General features: G+C 42.1%; 1 protein-coding gene across 4 annotated transcripts in view; it reads right to left on the reverse strand.

Annotated features, from left to right (window-relative positions):
• Positions 1-266: 266 nt before the first annotated feature.
• LRCH2 (leucine rich repeats and calponin homology domain containing 2) overlaps positions 267-23,836 on the reverse strand; it is a 59,084-nt gene continuing 35,514 nt past the window's right edge. For 2 of the 4 annotated variants that reach the window (XM_088664413.1, XM_088664415.1), the window contains exons 9-21: positions 22,521-22,618; positions 22,338-22,405; positions 21,926-22,030; positions 20,093-20,161; positions 18,341-18,389; positions 15,522-15,638; positions 7,415-7,459; positions 5,936-5,986; positions 4,526-4,583; positions 3,766-3,875; positions 3,458-3,595; positions 2,519-2,596; positions 267-1,687 (exon numbers count right to left, since the gene is read on the reverse strand). In XM_088664413.1, the coding sequence (XP_088520539.1) occupies positions 1,568-1,687; positions 2,519-2,596; positions 3,458-3,595; positions 3,766-3,875; positions 4,526-4,583; positions 5,936-5,986; positions 7,415-7,459; positions 15,522-15,638; positions 18,341-18,389; positions 20,093-20,161; positions 21,926-22,030; positions 22,338-22,405; positions 22,521-22,618 (1,106 nt within the window). In that variant the 3' untranslated portion in view covers positions 267-1,567. Of the gene's footprint in view, positions 1,688-2,518; positions 2,597-3,457; positions 3,596-3,765; positions 3,876-4,525; positions 4,584-5,935; positions 5,987-7,414; positions 7,460-15,521; positions 15,639-18,340; positions 18,390-20,092; positions 20,162-21,243; positions 21,322-21,925; positions 22,031-22,337; positions 22,406-22,520; positions 22,619-23,836 lie in introns of all 4 variants that reach the window. The other 2 variants (XM_088664416.1, XM_088664414.1) reach the window with 2 other exon arrangements.

Below are 23,836 nucleotides of genomic sequence, written 5' to 3' on the forward strand. Positions count from 1 at the left end.
AGAAATAGAGGGAAAGGGAGAACAGCAAATAACATGGGGGAACAGGAATCTCTCCTTGCCCCTCACAAACAAACAAAACAAACAAACAAACCTGATTTGCAGCTTTAGGATTACTGACCACACAGTGCAGAGGGAACAGCTCAATGCCCTGAACCAGCCAGCTGCCCAACGCTTTTGTAAATATTGCAAAATAGAGCTTCCTTAGGGCTCAGTTTCACTACTCCAAAGTAACAGAAGTCAGGAGCAAGATGTAAAGTCCTGACAAGTCACAATATAAACCTGAGATTTATTTATTTGGCAGTTTTACCTCAACATCCTTAACTCATAAGCTTCTGTACGACTCCCATTTTAAATCACGCCATATGTCACTGTTAAGTGTCAGACAATGAAAATAATTTAAAGAAAGTGGCATCCATTGCCCAACAATACATTGAAAAAATGATTAAGTATCAAATTAAATACGATAAATAAAAGCATATTTACATTTTTTTCTTTAGAAAACCAAACCTAATAAATTCAAACTGTGCAAACTGAAGAACATCTAACACTCAGATGTTAGTCCTTTAAACTTTACGTTACCAATCTTACAAAAACCTAATATTAAAAAATACACATTGCATCTATTGAGACACAAAGAAATTGAAAAAAAAAGTTTAAGACTAGTAAAAGAGTTATCACAGGCACTTCACATGTAAACAATCTACAGTACAACTGGAAAAAAAAATTTTGGCACCAACCTAGAATACTGAAAAACCCACATAAAACTTGTCCTTTATACTGTATCTTATTCTGCCACCACCATCATCAATATCATCAATATCAACATCATCATCATCATCCACCCAACTAAAATACGGGAGATGGTACAACAGTAAGAAGTGCAAGAAATTAGGAACACAATCTTCTGGAAACTGAAAAAAGGCATTACATGATTTATCATCCAGATTTCTCACACCATGCTGCAGTGATTCTTTTGTTGTTGTTGAAAAAAATGTACATAAAATAATTTTAGACCTCTTTTAATGGAAATGTGATTAAATGCTGCTATGCATATTATATTTTTAGTGAGGCCCATAATGCACACACTAAAACCATAATATATGCAAGACAGCATTGCACATTTTTCAAAATGCATACATGACAAAGAACCAGCAACGGGTTGGGACTCTTTGCCATGTAAAAATTTCCACATCTCTGTTCCTTGCTCATTATAAAATGTGTGCAGCAAACTTAGGAGACAGCCTAACACAGTGTAGCATAAAATAGGAAAAAGAAATAATGAAATATTAATGAGAGAACTCAGAAAGTGTACTACCTTGAAAAAGAGAATTTGATAATCTTAAAATCCCTTATGGCTCTGGATTAAGCAAGCAAGCAGTACAATTCTTTACCATACTGGAAAACTGTCAGTTTAACATAACACATATGCTTAAAGTATGGCTCTGTCTACAATATCTGGCCTGCAATCACTTCTGATGGCTTAGGGTGTTCCTCTGAAGGAAACTGAACTGGAATCAATCCACATCAACACACATCATGGCAATAAGTTGGTTCTCTGAGTGTCCTGTTACAGGCAGGAAAGCTGTGATGCTTTAGATGAAGGTATTTCAAGAAGAGCCTGAACAGTAACTCCAACTTTCACAAGGCCCCTTTCTTCCAAAATGTGATGGGGCAGGCAAAGTCTTTCCTGGGAAAGAAAATGACTTTTCAGTATGGTTTGTTGCTGTTAATGCCCACACAGACACCCTAATTTTCCAGAGTAACAATTTACTCAAATGTCCTACTTCCTCAGGGATTGGGAACCTCTGGTCCACACCCAGATACAGCCCATGGAGGCTTCACTTCCAGCCCTTCCTCCTACTGGAACAAGTTAAAGACATTCCTCCTCTCCCTCCCACAATTGTTCATACTTTGAAGAAAGGCCTGTCCCCAGCCTTTTGAAGAAAGGCTGGGTCCCCAGCCGTTGTTGAGCTACAACTCCCATCATCCCTAGCTTGCAGGACCAGTGGTCAGGGATGATGGGAGTTGTAGTCCAACAACAGCCGAGACCCACATTTGAGGAACATTGGACTAATGTATCTTGCATGTGCCTGTGTTATTAGTAAGTTTTTCCAGCTTATACTAATCAACAGCAAATTCTTCATCATTTGAACAGGTCCCCACCCCCCACCCCAAACCTATAAAACCACACTATTGTTGAGGTCTGCACAAGTGAGATGGGGAAACCTGTGGCCCTCCGAATGATATTGGACTCCCAATTCCCATCAGCCCCAGGCAAAATGACCAATGGCCCGGGTTGACTCCCTGGCATTTTTAGGTAGGGTTGGAAGACTTTAGTGTGAAATCATGGAGAGCCATTGCCAATCAGTAAAGTAAGTACTGAGCTATATGGACCACTAGTCAGAGTCCTGGAAAGGCAGATTTTGGAAAAGGGATGACAATGTATCTTTTCCAAAAGATCTAGCAAAAGCTAAGCTGATCTGGTTGGTCAATCAGAAAATCATTTCAGCATTTTTACCTGTGGGACACCTAGTTTTTTGCAAGCATCAAGGAAGTTTTCAACATTTCTTCGGCACTTTGCCATACTGAGTTTAGGCTGTTAAGAGAGAGATACAGTTGTCATTATTCATATTTTCGCAAAGAACTTGAAGCTTTACATTACAAATATAAAATAGCAGAAGCTTTGATCACTTAAAACCATAGCTGCTAACCCTCCCTTTTTTTGCGGGAAACCCTTAATCTAAGCCACAGCTGTCAACTTTCCCTTTTTTTGCTGGAAATTCCCTTATTCCAGCGCCATTTTCCGCTGCTATCCTGGATTGTTAGATATACCGTAGACTGTCCCCAGGACAGGTGAGGCTGCTGATCCCTTATTTTCAAACCCGGAAGTTGACAGCTATGCTTAAAACAGTGGTCTTCAACCAGTGTGCCATGGCCCCCTGGGGTGCCTTGAATGGGGGCCAGGGGTGCCGCAGATAACACTGGTCTTTGTCCCTCTTTCCTTCCCTCCCTTCTCTGATGCCCTCTCATGTCTCTGCCTCCCAAAGGCTTGCACAACTTTTTTTTTACAGCAGCAGCCCTGGCTATAAGCTCTGCAGGCGAATGGTGCCACTGGGAGGCACCTCTCTTTGGGGTGGGGGGGGCACCAGCTCAGAGACCAGGGATGGCAGCAGCAGCTGCCCAGAGGGCTCCCAAAGAGGAGAGGAGAGGAGACTGAGGGAACAATCCACAAATGAGGGTGTTTGATAAAGGGGGAGAGGCCGCCAGCTCTGCATGAAATGGGTGATGGAACCAGGCTCCTGAGCCCCACAGGGGAGCTGCAGAAAGAATGTAGTTGGTCAAGGGAGCCAACTAATCTTAACTCACAAGGTTATAAGGAGGCTTACATAAATGCACTGTGAAGGGGTGTAAAAAAAGGGAACAGCCATGCTGGTTTTGAGAATAGATGGTTACTCACCACAGCTGGTGAAGGGACATGAATACTGGCAACAGATCGAGGTCTTATATGATTAGCTAAATGGCACAGAACCACCCCATCCATTAATGCTGCTCCAATGTCATCTGGCAAACTGACCTTCAATCGCGACTCTAGATTCTAGGAAAATAAGAAAGTACAGTACAATAAAGATAATGCTCATTTCAAGGCCACTTTAAAAGAAGACAGGTTTCATATTTTCTGTGTGTATTATTTAACTAAACACATTCAAATGACATGAATGTTAACTCTGCAAACCAAGGAATTCGTTTCAGACAGAATAAAATTACATTGCGCAGCTGCTTTATTTGTTCTCTCTCTTCCCTTAAGTGCTCCATTTTCCTCCTCATTGTGAATCCGGGGTCTACAGCACCGTAGTCCTGGCGAGAGCGGCCAAAAGCTGCAAATGGGACAAGGAAAATTTGAGGAGGTTTTGTTTCCTTAACTGCACTGTTCACAAGAGTCACTACCAGCAAGACAAAAAGCCACTGATATTAAAACTAAGCTCAGTAAATGTAAGAACGTTCCTGTACCACTTGATGACTTCAATCAGAAAATAGCTTTCTGTGGGAACCTGGATGAAGAACACTCTGGATTTACGCAAATCAACAGAAATCAAGCATATTGTTGACAGTGTGGTGAAGCATACAATTCCAGGGTGGTGTCCAACTAAGTCAGGCTTAAAAGCAGACTCAGGGACATCAAGCCACAACAACTCATTTTAATGATTCAACTGAGCTGGATACAACCAAATAACCTTTGCTAGTTTTGTACAACCTGCATATGACTATTCACATCCTTCCTGGCCACCTCTGTATGATTCTCTGCTGAAGATCACCTTCTATTGTGACTATTTGATTCTCTTACAGCAGTTTGTGATGGACTTCTCATGCAATTTCAGCATATGTGAAAATATATGGATTATATATCCCAGCTTCTAAGAAACCCAAAGCAAGACTGATAAGAGCAGTTCTATCCTTTTGCCACCTCCAAAATAACCTATTTTTCATGCATCCCTTAGATGTTCAGCATGTGTGGAATGGTGCCTACCTGATCTGGGCTTCAGTCCAAAAGGACCATGAGAACTGCCATCGGCCCTTTCATAATCCTAGGGGTGGGGGGAGAAGGGAGATGTCAGAAGGCCCCAAAACGTAACTAAAGTCACACAGAAGATTGTTTTTATGTGCCAAGTCTTCCTTGATGGAAAGGGGGAAATGTTGTGCTTTCTTAAAAAATTTAGCTCAATTATAATACTGTATTGGGGGAGATGCTACACCAAGATTGCTCACTCCTTTCTCTCTTCTCTGCATGTGTAACAGACATTAACTAAAGACATTGGCGCTCTTGGTGGAACTTGCAAGCAAAGAAGCAAAAAAATACCAAGGACTCAGGCCAAAATGATGATTTGCTAGATATACGATTTTCAAGTCTTAAGTGAATTTTATTCCTTTTACATATGAGATGAAAACTCCAGGACAAGGCCCTGTTTCGATATTCTTCCTCAGCTGGAAAATTGAGAGACCCTATGTTAATTATCATGTCGAAGTATTGTAATATATTCACAGTATAAATTTATAAATGTATATATGAAATTTACACACACATATATATAGGAAATATCCAAAGCAAGTTAATCTTACGTAAATCCCTTGGAGTTTCAAGGTCGAAGTATACCAATTATGTCAAAGTAACTGACTCAATACGTTTGTGGAATTTAAAGGAAAGATAAGGTGTGGTCTGCTAAAGCGTTAAAGTAACAGTGGTACAATTCAGATTGCAATATATTTTAGTACAATTTACTGGAAAAAAATTAAAGCTGCAGCGATACGGTTGAACTTTAAGTTAAGGTATATACATATATACATTTGTGAATTTATACTGTAAATATATTACAATACTTCGACATGATAATTAACATAGGGTCTCTCAATTTTCCAGCTAAGGAAGAATATCGAAACAGGGCCTTGTCCTGGAGTTTTCATCTCATATGTAAAGGAAATAAAATTCACTTAAGACTTGAAAACCACATATCTAGCAAATCATCATTTTGGCCTGAGTCCTTGATATTTTTTTTTTTTTTGCTTCTTTGCTTGCGTAGCAAACATTGGCTGTCGCCAGGGGAAGCCCCAAGGAAAAGAATGGGGCTTACACAGGGGAATCTTTTCTTTGGAACACAAGCAACACTTAAAACATTAATTCATCAAAAATTCATTCAATAATTTTTTTAATTTTTATTTTTTTGGTCATGAAAATGGGATATACCTTAAGCAGTTAGAAGCTTACTTTTCTGTGTTTTTCTGACATACATTGTAGGTAATGTATAATATACAGGTAATTCTTCAAAAGAACTGCCGTTGTACAGTATTCTCTAATTTAGCAAAGAATGACACATTTCATGTGATTTCCATGCGGCGGTGTTAACAGGTAGTGAAAAACACACTGACACAAACACACTTGTACCTCGGACGACACAGGAGACTGTGGGGACACATTAGTATTATCACTGTCTTGCTAAAAAGAAACCAAAAGGATGGAATTATAAAATGAAAGATATGTTTTAAAATAAAAAATTGCATGATTATGAATATGCATGATATACAAGTATTCTTATACATAGATGTATGATTAAACATTTGTATGCACACCAAAATAGCAGCAACAACTAAGACATGATTGCTCAGCAGTTTCACAATGAAGGATTTGGAAAGTTTCTGAACCTTCATCCTTCTGCAAGTGGAACAGTGTGCCATTTTTAATACTGCATTTATGGCGCTGAACTCGGGAAACTGTCTGCTGGAGAGTTCAAACTGGATGCCATGGCCAGCTGGAGAAAGCAAAGAACTGAGCACAAAGCTAACAATGGGAAGCCCTAGTATTCACTGGGGAGTGTGGTCAACATCTACAGTAAAGCTATTAACTGTCATCAAATGGTCAGATATAGAAGTCCGGGTCTTTTTGTATGAGCTTTTTTTAAAAAAAAGATATCTGGCTTCTTAATCTTTCTAAATTCCCACTGGAGTTTGCCCCTGAGACATCCACCAACCCCCTTAAGTTGAAGAACTCAGTGTATCTGGTGAATAAACTTATTAAGTGATTAATTAAAAACTAGGTGTTATTTGGGAAGCTTCAACAATATAAAGACAGAGGGGAGTTGGGACACACACACACACACACACACGATCCAGCTGCACTAGGAATTCTGCCAGTGAACTTTTAAGTAGAAACTATGACCTGGACACTTCTGCATTCAGGCAATGACTGGGTTTATCACATTTTCCCATTTTATCACATTTTGCCCGATTTGAGGTAACATTTCAGTCAAAGACCCGAAGCAAAACAATTCCTGCAGTGCATGTGTTTGGGTGTCTTGCTTTCTTCTCCTTTTTTTTCATTTTAAAACCACTTTGTCAAAGAATTTTTTTTATGTCAAGGTTTTAAGAAAACCAAAGATCCCACTGGTTCCTGCATTCCAGAATACCCACTCTTTCAAAACAACAAAGCTGATTCAAATCAAAACTGCTAGAAATGAAAAGTGTGCACCTTACCCCATTTGCCGCCTAATACAGAGACAGCACCTTAAAAAATTAACATTACCAGCATGCACTGCCACTGTTAAATCACTTAGTGGAGTTGGCAGTGACAATGAGAGAAGCAATAGGTGAAAAAAGTGGGGGAGACCCTAAACTCAATGCGAAGTTCGAGGAACTGAGCCTCAACACTTTAGAAACTCATGCTGACAAGACACCATGGAAACAAAGCATCAAGCTACCCTACACTGGACAGAATGAATTCCATCTTTACAAGCAGCATCGGTTTCCCAGAGGTTCAGAAGTTTTGTGCATGAGCCTAAAGTAAGATTTCTGGTGATATTACAGCCAATTGGATCAGCACAAGTTCCAATTCCTTATGTAGTGGCTTCTTATCACAGTGCTAACTCACCTCATCATTTTCATTGCCACTTGAACTCTTCCGGGAAGACTTGTACTGAAAGGCAAACAGTTTGTTTTAAATAGCTGTTTATAGCATATCATTTATGTGATGTTTCCAGAATCCACTCCTTAGCTGTGCTGTTGCCTTCTGGACCTGTGGCCACAGCTCATGCCTTTTCATGCTGTCCACAATGTCAAAAGTCTCATGGGCATTTTAGGGTGGCAACTGGCAATTATTGTGATTGAGTGGGCTGAATCCTGCCCACGGGTTAACGATCCGCAGCTTAAATCTTCAAGTACAACAAAACATATTACATGTTCTAAGCAAAAATAAACGGAAGGACATATATTTTACTTCCTTCCATATTGCAAATGTCTTTCGCAAAGCCACAGCATGGAATGTGTTTCTTCTCCACAATGTACTCAAAACTGGATGTTGAGGAAGCTAGTTTAGCAACTGCCTTTCTATAAAATTACTATTTCCAGAACAAAACTGCTTTAGGGTGTGGTGGGGAACTTGTGGTCTTCCAGGTGTTGCTGGACTTCAACTCCAATTATTCCTAATAGTTTCAATATTGTGATATATCAACAGGTAAACATCATGATATATCAATGGAAACTGCTACTACTTAAAGGTCTAAAACTGATAAATGATGATATTATCAATCACTTCATGGTCACTTTCAGCAGCAGGCAAGCCAAAATGCATCCCAACAGGACTTTTGGTTTTGGGCTTGGTTAACAAATGGCAATATTTAGGACAATCCAAAGTACAGCAATGAGTCATAGTGAATACAAATAATCTGAGACTGTCAAACTGCCAGCAGGCCTGGTAGGAGACAGAAGCGGCAGCAGCCTGAGGATGGCAGAATCGGGGGGGGGGCAGAAGCAGTGGCAGCCTGCAAGGCCTTGCAGTGGTGGCGGCAGTAGTGGTGGCAGCCTGCAAGGCCTTGCAGCAGTGGCAAAAGCGGTGATGGCCTGCAAGGCCTTGTCATGGTGGTCACAACCATGGCGATCTGTGAGGCCTTGTGGTGGCAGCAGGAGATGTTGGCAGAAGTAGAGGTGGCCTACAAGCCTTGCTGAGGCAGGCTGTCACAGCTTTGTCCGCCTCCAACTACCGCTAGGAGGACTTGCAGGCCGCTGCCACTTCTTTCCACCATGGAAAGGCCACGCAAGCCTTACTGCTTGTGCTGCCGTAAGGCCTCGTCATCTCCTGTCGCTGCTACGAGTCCCTGCAGGCCACTGCCGCTTCTGCTTCTAAATCCTATCAGCACTGCGAGGCCTCACAGGCCAATGCCGTTATACCTGCCACTTCCCCCCGCCGTGAGGCCTCACAGTACACTGCTGTCACTCTCTGTCACTGCCAGAAGAGTTCCTTCCCGCAGTGGTGCTGCTAGCAGAGGGACTCATGAGCAGTGGCAGTATCACCAGCGATATATCGCTGAGCGAAACCATCATTGTACTCTGCCCTCATACGATGCAGAAGGAGAAACAAGGAGAGGTGCCGATACAGTTTGTTCCCCCCTCTGCATCTTTAACTGCTCGAATGAAGAGTGTTCAGCTGCCCTTACCTCAGCCGAGCAGTTAAAGGAGCCCCCCACCCCCTCCTGTGAGCCAGCGGTGGTGTGGGGGCTCTGTGAAACTGCTCAGCTGAGGGGAGTATGGTTGGTACTCCCTGCAGCGAGCAGTTAAAGGAGCGCTGGTGTTCTGCCCACTTGCCCATGAGTGGGGGGACTGCCGGGGCTATCTGTGCTGGGGAGGGGGAACCTTCCCAATCCCCAGCTAAGCTGTATTGTCCCAGCCCATGAGCCCCGGGGTGAAACTGCCTTAGTTCCTGCGGTGAGAGCTGAAGCAGCTACACCAGGTGCCTCACAGGCAGAGGCCAATGCAACTTGTTTTTCAACATTGCAGTATATTGCCAAACCAAGATTTTTGGCTGGTGATACACCATGATGTTGAAAAGCTGTTATTGCCCAGCCCTAGTCTTAACACTTCAATGTTTAGCAGGTGAGAATGTGAGGTTTAGCTGCTGATAACATTGCAGTGTTGAGCTGGTGAGTTATCATGATACTGAAAACCAGGTATCACCTTACACACGTTGTGCTTTGAGATATATTGCCAGCTCAAATATTATGAAACAATTATCATGATGTGAACTTCAAAGCCGTTTTGGACGATCCCTGATCCCCAGCCATTTTGACAAGGGATGTTGGGAGGCTACGATCTAGAGGACCACAGGTTCCCCATCTCTAGGTTAAAGGTGAGGCTCTGAAAGTTTGGAGCTACAGGATTCCTCTCTGCCTGCACTGCAATATAAGTGAAATAATACTAAATGTCTGTAACTTGTATTTCTTAATCCAGACATATCCAAAACTAACCCCATCTGCACACATGGTTTTGAACAGTACCTGCCACCACTACTTCCTTAAATCACAGTATCTACAAGTTTGAGCAAGGACCCCATTCACATGTCATCTCAGTAAAATACCGCCAAAAGAATTCTTTGCCTCATCACCCATACAGTCACACCAACTCTCACTGATTATTCAGTTAAGGCAAAGAAATTCTTTACTCAGGCAGCTTATGATTACCGGATTTTTTGCTCCACAAGGAAATGTCTGTGTATCTTATGGAGTGAATGCGTGGTCCCTGCAGCCGAATTGCCCAGGGGCGAAAAGCAGATAGTGTTTTTTTTTTTTAAGAAAGAGCTAAAGTCTAACAAGAGGGAAAGACAGTGTTGAAAGGAAGCCACTCAGCAGCTGATTGCAAGAGATTGGGGAGGGAGATAAGGGAAACTAACTCCCTTCCCGGCCCCAGCCCTGCCCCCTTGCCCAGGCCTCCATAGTTGAATGTTCTGCAGAGGAGTATGTTTTCTTCCCCAGCAGCATGTGACTGGCTGATTAGATTATCTGTCTGGAAACTGTAGAAATGGCTCCCTTTCCTTTCCTAAAGAAGCTGCAGAACTGTGAGTTGAACCCCATAAAAACAGGATTTTTTTCCTTTGCAAAGCAAGCTCAACAACTTTGAGCTGATACTCAAAAATGGAGCTTTCCCCCTTTGCAAAAAAAGCTGCACAACTGTGAGCTGATGCCCCCCAAAACAGGGCATTTCCCATTTGCAAAAGAAGCTGCACAACTTTGAGCTGATTCCCCCCCCCCAAAAAAAACCCAGGGCTTTCCCCCTTTCCTCCTCTAAAAATTAGGTGTGTCTTATGGTCAGGTCCGTCTTGTGGAGCGAATACGGTACTCCTCCTGCCCCATCTCAACAGATGCAGCCCCCTTTTTTGGAACCCAACATGGAAACTGCATGGATTGGGGAGAGGGAGGATTCTGAAGCGGCTACGTGACCATTTTAACCGCAAATATCAATCAAATACTGATTTAAAATATAGTTTGCTTTGAAGTGTGACGTTGTATTGCGCTTGCTTGTCTTACAGTACATCCCTGAATTTTTAAGTGTCATGAGTGAAACATCTGACAAAGTCAGCTTCATAATGGAAAACATTCTATATTTCAATCCAACTTGAAGCTTTGCACAGAAACCTCAGTTATGCTCACTGGGTTCCAAGGGAATGTGTTCTATCCTCAGAAAGCAGGGAATGCCCTCTGGTGGTAAACTCTTACTTTCAAATTTAAGCTGTGTTTCTGGTTCTAGAGTTCAACACAAAGTCAAAGAGAAATGCCTACCCCACCTACCCCACTCACCTACCCCACTTCTCACCCCCCCTCCCACTTTTGTCACTGTTGTTGGCCTGCCTTTAAATTTAAACCTGCTTGTCTGACTGTTTTTGAGAGGGGAGCCTTTCCCCTCCCCCCCTTTTCTTTAAAATAATAATAATAATAATAATAATAATAATAATTAAAATACTGTGGTAGAAGGCTGGGTGGAACAAAGCCGGGAAGCTGTTAAAAATCTGGGAGACTGAAGCAGGAGACCATGGTGGGCGCAAAAAAAAGCACAAGGGAAAGAGGGGGTCAACCCCAATGCATTTTAAACCTCCTCTCAAGGAGTGGGAGTGAGAGGAGAGGTGGGCTGAAGAGGGCCACGAGGAGGCACAGGCCCAACCTGTTGGAGGAAGGCCTGAGCCCAGAGTCCCACTGGGAAAGACCACTGGGTTTTGCCTCCCCTCCCCCTTTAAATATTTTTTTTATATTTTTTTTTTAAAAAAGTTAAACAATTAGTTATTGGTTTATTAAATACAGTTATATATTACAATTATACATTTTTGTTATTTAAACTATAAATATCATGAAATTATATTTCATTTTTCTCGAAGTGACACACCACCCGAGTTATACTCAGTTTTTTTGGCGGATTTTGACACACCAAGCTCAAAAGGTTGCCCATCACTGCCCTAGAGCATAATCCTGCTCAAACTCTTTTTGCACGCTTTCAGCCTCTTCTTCTTCTTCTTCTTCTTCTTCTTCTCTTCCATAATTTGCATCAACTTTTAAAAAAGAGAGTTTGGTATAAACCATTGTCTGAGGTTCAAATAAGTCAAATTAGGCTTTTGTTATATGCTTTGAATGGACGAAGATGGAAGTTGACACTGAAGTACTGTAGCACTGAACTTCAGCTGTTTTTCAAAGGAGTAGTTTTTGTATTTAGATTGTGTGCATGTTAAGGTGCTACACTCACTATGCCAGCAAGTTTGGAAAACTCAACAATGGCCAGAGGATTGGAGAAGATCAGTGTGCATCCCAATCCCAAAGAAGGGCAGTGCCAAAGAATGCTCCAACTACCTCACAATTGCACTCATTTCACACGCTAGCAAGGTTATGCTTAAAATTCTACAAGGCGGGCTTAAGCAGTATGTGGACCAAGAACTCCCAGAAGTGCAAGCTGTATTTCGAAGGGGCAGAAGAGCCAGAGACCAAATTGCAAACATGCGCTGGATTATGGAGAAAGCCAGAGAGTTCCAGAAAAACATCTACTTCTGCTTCATTGACTATGCAAAAGCCTTTGACTGTGTCGACCACAGCAAACTATGGCAAGTTCTTAAAGAAATGGGAGTGCCTGATCACCTCATCTGTCTCCTGAGAAATCTCTATGTGGGACAAAAAGCTACAGTTAGAACTGGATATGGAACAACTGATTGATTCAAAATTGGGAAAGGAGTACGACAAGGCTGTATATTGTCTCCCTGCTTATTTAACTTATATGCAGAATTCATCATGCGAAAGGCTGGACTGGATGAATCCCAAAACGGAATTAAGATTGCCAGAAGAAATATCAACAACCTAAGATATGCTGATAATACAATCTTGATGGCATAAATGGAGGAGGAATTAAAGAAGCTTTTAATGAGGGTGAAAGAGGAAAGCGCAAAATATGGTCTGAAGCTCAACATCAAAAAAACTAAGATCATGGCCACTGGTCCCATCACCTCCTGGCAAATAGAAAGGGAATAAATGGAGGCAGTGGGAGATTTTACTTTCTTGGGTTCCATGATCACTGCAGTTGGTGACAGCAGTCATGAAATTAAAAGATGCCTGCTTCTTGGGAGAAAAGCAATGACAAACCTAGACAGCATCTTAAAAAGCAGAGGTGATTTCAGAACCACTGGCAATAATCTTTGAAAATTCCTGGAGAACAGGCAAAGTTCCAGCAGACTGGAGGAGGGCAAATGTTGTCCCTATTTTCAAAAGGGAGGAAAGAGAGGACCCAAACAATTACCGCTCAGTCAGCCTGACATCAATACCAGGAAAGATTCTAGAGCAGATCATTAAGCAAACGGTCTGTGAGCACTCTAGAAAGAAACACTATGATCAATAAAAGTCAGCATGGGTTTCTGAAAAATAAGTCATGTCAGACTAATCTGATCTCAGTTTTTGACAGAATTACAAGCCTGGTAGATGAAGAGAACGCTGTGGATGTAGCCTATCTTGATTTCAGCAAGGCCTTTGACAAGGTGCCCCATGATATTCTTGTAAAGAAGCTAGTAAAATGTGGGCTAGACAATGCTACCATTTAGTGGATTTGTAATTGGCTGACTGACTGAACCCAAAGGGTGCTCATCAATGGCTCCTCTTCATCCTGGAGAGAAGTGACTAGTGGGGTGCCACAGGGTTCTGTCCTGGGCCCAGTCTTATTCAACATCTTTATCAATGACTTGGATGATGGGCTTGAGGGCATCCTGAGCAGGTTTGCAGATTGGGAGGGGTGGCTAATTCTGTCCCAGAGGACAGAATTACACTTCAAAATGACCTTAACAGATTAGACAACTGGGCCAAAGCAAACGTACTATGCTTGGGCAGAAAAATGAACGGCACAATTACAGGATGGGAGACACCTGGCTTGAGAGCAGAACATGAGAAAAGGATCTAGGAGTCTTGGTATACCACAAACTTGACATGAGTCAACAGGCTGATGCAGCAGCAAAAAAAGCCAATGCAATTCTGGGCTGCATCAATAGGAGTATAGCATCTAGATCAAGGGAAGTAATAGTACCACTCTATTCTGCTCTGGTATGACCTCACCTGGAGTACTGTGTCCAGTTCTGGGCACCACAGTTCAAGAAGGATACTGACAAGCTGGAACGTGTCCAGAAGAGGGCAACCAAAATGGTCAAAGGCCTGGAAACGATGCCTTATGAGGAACGGCTTAGGGAACTGGGTATGTTTAGCCTGGAGAAGAGAAGGTTAAGGGGTGATATGATAGCCATGTTCAAATATATGAAAGGATGTCATATGGAGGAGGGAGAAAGGTTGTTTTCTGCTGCTCCAGAAAAGCGGACATGGAGCAATGGATTCAAACTACAAGAAAGAAGATTCCACCTAAACATTAGGAAGAACTTCCTGACAGTAAGAGCTGTTTGGCAGTGGAATTTGCTTCCAAGGAATGTGGTGGAGTCTCCTTCTTTGGAGGTCTTTAAGCAGAGGCCTGACAGCCATTTGTCAAGAATGCTTTGATGGTGTTCCCTGGAGTTGGATTGGATGGCCCTTGTGGTCTCTTCCAACTCTATCATTCTATGTTTCTATGACATCACCTTGCCGACAAAGGTCCGTATAGTTAAAGCCATGGTTTTCCCAGTAGTGATGTATGGAAGTGAGAGCTGGATCATAAAGAAGGCTGGTTGCCAAAGAATTGATGCTTTTGAATTCTGGTGCTGGAGGAGACTCTTGAGAGTCCCATGGACTGCAAGATCAAACCTATCCATTCTTAAGGAAATCTACCCTGAGTGCTCACTGGAAGGACAGATCCTGAAGCTGAGGCTCCAATACTTTGGCCACCTCATGAGAAGAGAAGACTCCCTGGAAAAGACCCTGATGTTGGGAAAGATGGAGGGCACAAGGAGGAGGGGACGACAGAGGACGAGATGGTTGGACAGTGTTCTTGAAGCTACGAAGATGAGTCTGACCAAACTGCAGGAGGCAGTAGAAGACAGGAGTGTCTGGCGTGCTCTGGTCCATGGTGTCAAGAAGAGTCGGACACAACTAAATGACTAAACAACAACAACAACAACAAATGTGAGAAACTGGCTATTTAGGAACTCTTTGTGTGAAGAGTTGCAATCTCTTTAAATTATACCAAATTTCAAGTAAGAGAGTGGAATCTGGGGGGGAGAATTTTTGTTCACTGAATGGATTTTCTTCCAGTATGCTCAATTTGTACAAAGCAATGTCAATCACACAGCACTTAGCTACATAAAGTGCTTTTCAGCACTTCCTGTGATAACCATACAAAATTGCTCTTTATTTTCATTTTATTCAGTAAGGAAATCAAGGGCCTCAGTGGATCTAGGTTTTGGACCTCAGTCTGTAAGTACAGCCAGACACAACGTATATTTTCCTTGCATATCCTCCAAATGCTTATTGCCTTAAAACAGAAAAGCTAGGAAAGCACTAGTTCACAGTAAAGCAATCCTCACAAGCTGAACATGCAACATGAATTAATGCACAAAACCAACTAGTATTTGACAACTTGAGCTGTCATTCAACAATATGCTGTTGAGGGGGGAAATTCTATTTCAGTTGTCCCTTGCCAAAAAGTATGGCCAGGGTGATACCTTAACCTAGGCTTTCTTTTTTTAATAATAAAATCTTAATTTTTGTAGAGATACTCAGGCCGCTAATCAGATTAAGCATCAAATTTGCCACCATAAAGGAACAACATACCTTGAAATATTCTTTTCTGATTTGCTTGCTCCGCCTCCTCTCCTCATTTTGCCAGATAACTGGCTGCATGTCCGGCCAGTGCTGCTCATCTGGGTGGTCCTTCCGATTCTCCAGTGACTGATGGGAGAAATAAGTTGCTTCGTAAAACCAAAAATTCCACTCTGACCTTCCAGCAAGCAGTTCAGATTAAATTACGTAAAGCCTGGTCCTCAGAGTGGTCTGCTGGAACCACCCTCAATGAAAAAATAAGTAGGGGCTCCCCAAACCAGGGATGTGGAACCTTTTTCACAGTCAAAGATCACATTCTTTCATGGGCTGCCTTCTAGTGGCTAAGTGCCAGTGGGGTTTGGGGCAACAGATGCATAATAGGCTACAGGTCAGTGATGCAAAAGTCAGAGGTTCCTACACAGCCTTGGAGGGTCACATATGGTCCCTGCTCTTGAGGATCCCCACTCCTGTCCTAAACAAAGAGCTCTGAAAATCAGAGAAGAGTTGTGTTCCACCTGTCTACTGGCTGCACAGCTGGATTCACCCATCATTACTTCTTACTTAGGGCATTGTAAACTTGCTGATCAGAACAATGAAGATGTTCCTACTTCTAGTCAAGAAATTGAATTACATTTGGTACCAACCTTTTTGTTTAAGATAACAATACTGTGTGTAAAAAGTTTCTGAGAGGAAAAGTAGGAAGGTTAGGGTAATAAAATGACTATTAAAATATTACAGTGGTCACTAATTTTCCAATTTATTGTCATTATGTTCCTATTTAAGTAGCCTTACAGTTGGGTACAGGACATACAAGAGAATGTAGTGAAAAATATCTGAAGAGACTGATGCACACAACTACCTCATTCAGGCACAGCACTAAGGTGTGCTTTATACAAACTCCTTTGATGTGGCCATTCTGCTTCCATTTTTAATTAGCCAGAGTTTAGCATTATATCTGAATATGGACAAACTGTGATTAAACTATGGTATACTCAAACAAGCCAGTTTCAAATTGTGGTTCATGAAGCTGGCTTGTTTCAATAAACCGCTACACTTGATCTTAGCCAGAAGGCTGAGAAGTGATAAACGGTCATAAAATTAACTACATCTTGGGGATAATGCTAAATTGTGTTTAGCTGAACACACGCGTGAAAGCTTTTAATCTCCTCATGGCTAAATAATGCCAACCAGGTTGCTGCATGTAGTTTTATAAACTTCCATGTCTCTGGAATAAGCATGCCTCAAATACAGTGGTACCCCAGGATAAGAACTTAATTCATTCTGGAGGTCCGTTCTTAACCTGAAACTGTTCTTAACCTGAGGTACCACTTTAGCTAATGGGGCCTCCCACTGCTGCTGTTTCGCTGCCGCCGCATGATTTCTCTTCTCATCCTGAAGCAAAGTTCTTAACCCAAGGTACTATCTCTGGGTTAGCAGAGTCTGTAACCTGAAGTATCTGTAACTTGAGGTACCACTGTATCTGAAAGACTGCTTCCTTCCCCACACTCTCCTGGGTGCCAAGATCAGCAAAAGGGGCCCTCTTGATAGTTCCTATGCCCTCAGAGGCTTGGGTAGACTCAGGAAAGGGCATTATCTGTGATGTCCCCTAAACTGTAAAGTTCCTTCCCAGCAGGTGTGTCTGACACCTTCATTATACAGCTTCTGAGGAATGCTGAAGACGCACTTCTTTACCCTGTATTCTATCAAAAGTTACAGCCAAATAACCAGGAAAAGGCGTGTTTAGGTCCCAATCAGGTGTCATCTTGTTTTGACATAATTTTTGCCACTAGTGTATATGCTGGAAGCCGCCCAGAGTGGCTGGGGCAACCCAGTCACATGGACTGAGTACAAATAAATTATTATTACAGTATTATTATTATTATTATTAGTGTCATTCAGCCCGTTAAAAAAACGGGCGCTAGAACATACCGGTATGTGAGAGGAGCGGCGGGGCCACGGCCTTCCTTCCCTTTAGCAGTGGGCGCTCTGCTGAGCCCACCTGGGCAGTGGGCACCCGGGAGAAGGCCGCGATGCGGCCTGTTTCATCGGGACGCTCCGCTGAGCCCAGCCGGGCAGTGGGCGCCCAGGGAAAGGCCGCGATTCAGCCTCTTTCTGCGGCGCCGCGTGGGGGGCCAGCTGGCCCCACACACACATCGTCGCCGCCGAAACAGGCCGAATGGGGGCCTTCTCCTGGGCGCCCGCTCGCTCGCACGGGGAGCAGCGGTTGGCAGCCACAGGTAGGCAGAGGGGTTGTGGGGGGAGAGAGAGCGTGTGCATCCGCGTCCAATCCCTGTGTCCGTGGGGCACATGAGCAGTAGCGCGGACACAGGGACACAGGGACTGGACGCAGAGACACAGGGACTTTATTATATAGGATTATTATTACCACCTCCTGCCCTGGGACCTTCGGGTGAAGTGTGGGTTGATAATGGTGATGGTAATGGTAATAGCAGCAGCAGCAGCAGCAGCAATTCATCATGTGTCTGTTTCACTACACCATGGAATAGAAAGTTCTCCATTAATGGGGAGAAATGGCCTGATACATTTGTCAAGGCAGTTTACTCAAAAGGCTTGCACCTGGAGAAAGCAAGTTAAAAGTGCAATAATTTAAAGCACTTCTGGGAGAAAACAATCTTTTTGTATTCTGTTTTTGTTACATTTGTGCCAATGGCTAGAACTGTCAACTTCCCTCCAGGGCTTTATAGTACATTTGGCTAGTTTACCACCATACATGACCGTGGCCATGAAATCAAGCCAGTCAAGAAAGTAGGAGCAGAACTATCACAGCTGCTCAAGACAGTATTTTGGATGCTTGTGTATCTCTGGATTACCTTCCAACTGTATGGGGATGATGGAGAATTTGCTTCATCTGCTGAAAGGCTAGATGAAAACACACACAGTTTGTTAGAATTGATTTTTTCATCTTTTACACTAAGCCAAGTCAAGCAACTTACAATTATATACTTATCAGCAAAAAAGAGTCTTGTATCTAAATGACCTAGACATATGTTTTAAAAGGGGGAGGGAGGGAAATCATGGGCTGAGCAGGTGTGGGTAATCACATTCAGAAAGGTTGTTTACTAAGGAATAAACCAATCTAGAAAATCACTATGTTCTGGCTGTTCACAGCAGAGAAATCTTATAATAAGACGCACCTGACCATAGGACGCACCTAGTTTTTAGAGGAGGAAAACAAGAAGTTTTTTGGGTTTTTTTGCTTTCTTGAATTGTCCCAGGCATGGCAGCCAACTCCTAGAGGCCTAGGTGCCTTTGCCCCCCCCCCAATTAAATAGTTGAGGAAGTCGTTCCCCCCCCCCATGTTGATGGGCATTGTCATTCATATAGTGTGCATGCACTTTGTCTTGAGATCAATTGCAGCGGTTCTCAACCTGTGGGTCCCCAGACTACAACTCCCATCATCCCTCAACTCCCATCATCCCTGAGCTCTGGCCTTGCTAGCTAAGGGCAATGGGAGTTGTAGTTCAACAACATCTGGGGACCCACAGGTTGAGAAAGGTTGATACGGTATGTGAGGTGGGGCTTACCTCCCCCCCCCCAATATTTTATTCAACTCTTGAAATCTATGTATAGCTTTGTAGGCTGCTTAATTCTGAAACAACACCTCAAAACCAACAGTTATGAAGAGCTTCTTCTTCTTCTTTGGCGATCACTCGTAGTCGAGTAAGATTGTCTTCCATAAACACGGTTTTAACAATGGGTCCGTAAGTGACTGTGGAGGCCATTTCTGGATCCAAATGTCCTTCCACAGTGGTAACATTGGTTTCCAGGCGGGAGTTGATCACGGTGTGGATTTGCCAAGCGTGCCTTCCTTTTAGCACGTTTCTCCCTTGCATCCTGAGATCGAGTTTCTTCAAAGCCCATGACACCTTTGGTAAAGACTGTTCTCCAACTGAAGCGCTCGCAGGCCAGTGTTTCCCAGTTGTCAGTGTTTATACTACATTTTTAAAGATTTGCCTTGAGACAGTCTTTAAACCTCTTTTGTTGACCACCAGCATTACGCTTTCCATTTTTAAGTTCAGAATAGAGTAGTTGCTTTGGAAGATTATCATCAGGCATCCGCATAACATGACCAGTCCAACAAAGTTGATGTTGAGGAATCATTGCTTCAACACTGGTGATCTTTGCTTCTTCCAATACACTGATATTAGTTTGTCTGTATTCTCAAGTAATGCGTAAAAAATTTTTGGGAGACACTGTTGATGGAATCTTTCGAGGAGTTGGAGATGGCGTTTATAAGTGGTCCATGTTTCAAAAGCATATAGTAAGGTTAGTAGTGCAATAGCTTTGTAAACAAGCACTTTGGTTTCCCTGCGAATGTCCCGGTCCTCAAACACTCTGCACTTCAATCGGGAGAAAGCCGCACTTGCAGAGCTCAGGCGATGAAGAGCACCCTTGCACAGTGATATATTCTAGAATCAATTTTTACTATCTGAAGGTAATGTGGAACTTTTGAGAACGAATTAGGCACTTCTCAAGCAGCCTTTATTCAACCATCCCCATCCCCACCACCACCACAGGGTTCACCCAAAGTATTTTACTACTAAGAAAGGCACAACTGATACCTTTTTTCTGATTCCATGGTCTGTTTTGGTCTATTTCTTGTACTTGCTGACGTAGAGTGATTCAGAAGTCTAAAATCAAACACACAAATCTGCACTTGAAACCACAAAAATTTCATGCTGAAATTGTGTAGTTTAAAATGCATTTGAATATTTACAGTCCAGCTCTTACTGAGAATTTGAGCAAAAGTCTAGAGCAGCTATCTCTATGTGCTAATAGCCAGAGGAAAAATATGTTACTTTAACACCATTTTTATTGTTCTTAACTAATTTGAAGCCTGTTGCTCTTCACTGAGAAACATTCAGTCTGATTGGTGAATTAGTGAGGAAGATAGTACAGAATAGACAATATTTGGCTACATGCAACAGTGACAATGGGGAAGGAAGATTCAGAAAAGGAAACACGATAGAAAAAAGCTGAGAAGAGATAAGTAGTATTTAATCACCGAGAAGTTATTTGAAGATAGGTCTCTAGTGAGACCCAGAGCACCCCCATCTATTTCTGAGTCAGATGTACAGAGTATGCCTGAATATTGGACACAGGCTCAAGCATTTCCACAGTCAGACTTCTAACCATTGGGAAGACTTGCAGGCGCACTACCCATAATCAAAAATATAAGTTGCCCCAAGAAGAAAAGAACAACAACTTTAAAAATCGCTCCCTTGTGTAAAGTCTCATCACTTCCATCCTCAAAAAGTATTTGTATTACAGTATTAAAATTCCAATATGCTTTGGGTTTTGTTTTTAAGTGAGTCATAATGGAATAATACAATTTTTGCCTCTATTTTTAAACTGTTGCATATGAACTGCTCTGAAATTGATTCTGATAAAGGGCAGCACAATCATTATTATTTTTAAAAAAACAAGCAAATGAAGATAATCAAGCAATTCTATTGACGGAGCTGGTACTTTTAGAGCTCACCCTGGCTCTGATCTGTATCCTGCCCTATGCTATAGCTCCCCAGTTTGAGGTAAGGTTTCTAACTCCTTTAAGTCTTCGCATCTTTAGCAGCACACCAAAAAATGTTTGCATAGAATCATAGAATTTGAAGGGACCCTAGGGGTCATCTAGTCCAAGCCCCTGCAATGCAGGAATAGCCTGTTTGTCCCTTGTGTTGCCAGCTAAAATTCATGTGCCATAAAAACAAAATACCTTGATGTGCGTCCTGCGACCCTTGTCCTCTGGAAGAGCTTTTCACTGAATGAAGTTCTATAGCTTAATGGTCTCCGTCTGAATTCATATTTCATGTACATAAAAACCCAAAGATGGAAGAAGGAAGGAGTAAAGGTTGACAGGAGAGGACAGGAACGTCATTAGTATAGTGAGCAGAAAGTAGTAAGGAGATAGAGCTTTAACAGGGTTTAAAAGACAAAATGCTTAATGGTTGAGCTTTGTGTTACTCTTTTATTGTTTTTGTTTTTTGACAAGGTAAGAATCAGAGAATTTTGAGTAATCTTAGTTTACGCTGAGTCAGATTGCTTAACTCAGTTCATTTCAATCATTCCCAGTTTTGCACTTACCAGTTTTAAAGTGGACAAATTGCACTCAAATGTTAGCTGTAGAGAAGCAATAAAGTTTGTTCATGTTTATCAACACTAAATCTCAAATATCTGAATATTAGAAGAGTCTGGCTGCTGGATTAGGCCAAGTGCCCTTTGAGTCCATCCTGTTCTCAGTGGGCAACCAGATGTGTCTAAGAAGCAGGACCAGAGTTTGATTGATTTCTTGGTTAAGCTTCTGTGTCATTTGCCAAATTTTAAAACCCCACAAGCCTTTAACACAAAATGCAGCCAGGGGACAGTTCACCTACTGTTGTGATCCAAAGGCTAAATACCTGTTCTTCTGTTCTTGTTGAAGCAGCTGGGCAGCTATTTTCCTTAGGTCAGTCACTTCCTTCAGTTCATCATCTTCCTCTGCCAATACTTGATCCTTCTGAACCCTAAAATATGCCACAAACATTTTTGTTTTAAAACAGAATGCCGGAGAAACAGCAGGAAAAGACCTAAGATTCCCTCCTCCAACAGCTACTCATATTTCCCATTCTAGATATTTTTAGTACCCACCTGATTTGTATAATTTTAAATTGTTTTAATCTGGTTTTAATATTGTGCGGTATTGTGTTTTAATACTGAAGTTGGGTTTTTATTGTTGTAATCTGCTCTGGGACCTTAAGATGAAGGGCAGGCAATAAATTATCATAATCAATACTAGTTAGAATGCCTGGTTAGTACTGCCAGGGAACACACCTCTTCTCATCTCCCCAGTTTTCATTTTCTTCTGTTTTCTGAGACTTCTCAGTCTGCTTTGCTCCTTCCTAACATGCACACAGGGGTGGGAGGGAGAGGAGAGGACAGAAAGGGGTCACGTTACTGAACTTCACAATATGTCAAGCTGGTTGCTAATATCCAAGTTATTCTTTAAGGTGCTACCTTAATATACGAGATCGATGGCCCAGTTTGTACATCTCCTTGATCACAGGAAGCCACATCCTCTGAGCTGGGGTCAAGGTAATCACACACTTCTGGGTCTGGTCATCAGGGATGATGACAAAGCAGGTAGGAGGGGGGGAAAGGGAGATTTATTTTATACAGATAGATGTATATCCCAAATAACAAAACAGAACTCCCTGAGACAAACATATAAAAACTAAACCAAATCAAGGCTGGCATGGCATATTACATTCACAGGAATATATGATAAAGCAGATTATCTACATACAGTGGTACCTCTACTTACGAATTTAATGCGTTCTGAACGCACATTCGTAAGTCAAAAAAAATTGTAAGTCGAATCCCGTGGAAAGCATTAGGAGAAAAAATTCGTAAGTCGAAGCAACCCTATCTAAAAATTCGTAAGTAGAAAAAATCCTATCTAAACCGCACCCAAGATGGCAGACAGAGCTCCATTCGTAAGTAGAGTTACTCGTAAGTAGAGATACCACTGTATTTATTATAAAAGAGAGAGAAGTAAGTGGGAAGTACCATTATAAGGAAGAGAGGAAGTGTGGTGCACATGACTTACAAAATACAGAAACGTAACTGAAACCATCAGAGCCACAAGGAGTACAAAAAATAAAAGGCCCTATATTACATGAATGATTTTTTTTTCAACCAATTAGATGTTACTTATCCCAGATTTCTTGAGGGACTTGTGGAAGAGACAGGTGTAAATTTTCTTTTTTATATATATTCAATAAAATCACTCCAAACTGAGACAAAAGTGGTTATCTTTTCTTTTCAAAAAATGGGTGTACCGGTTTTAATGTAATGCAATTTTCCATATATTAATTAACCATGAGGAGCTGTTAATTTTGGATAATGTTTTCCATCTCCGGGAGATTGGTAGGTGTGCAGCAATAAGAAGGCAATTTACCAAAGCTTTTGATTTTCATTTTTATTCTCCCCTTCAAAAAAAAGACAATACCAACATAGGCGAAAATTATTTCTCTTTTTTTGTGGGAGTGTGGTGGCCTTATTTATTTCATCAAAAATGCATAAGGCTTCAGGAAGGAAATATTCCATTCTTTCACGTGTCCTCCCATGGCTGTCAAACTTGTGGTTCTCATAACAAAGGACTAATCCTCAAGGACAATCTCTTGCAACGTCAAAGAGAGCCACTGCAAAGAGATTGAAAGCACCTGCTTATTTTTAAACAGTTTCACAAAGGAAACTGTTAGTGTAAAACACTGTTGGGGAACTTCAGGCCAGAGGTGGTCAAATGCGGCCCTCCCGGGGCTTTTTATCTG

The sequence above is a fragment of the Zootoca vivipara genome, chromosome Z2 (genome assembly GCF_965207765.1).
Source record: "Zootoca vivipara chromosome Z2, rZooViv2.hap1.1, whole genome shotgun sequence".
In the NCBI taxonomy this organism is placed as follows: Eukaryota; Metazoa; Chordata; class Lepidosauria; order Squamata; family Lacertidae; genus Zootoca; species Zootoca vivipara.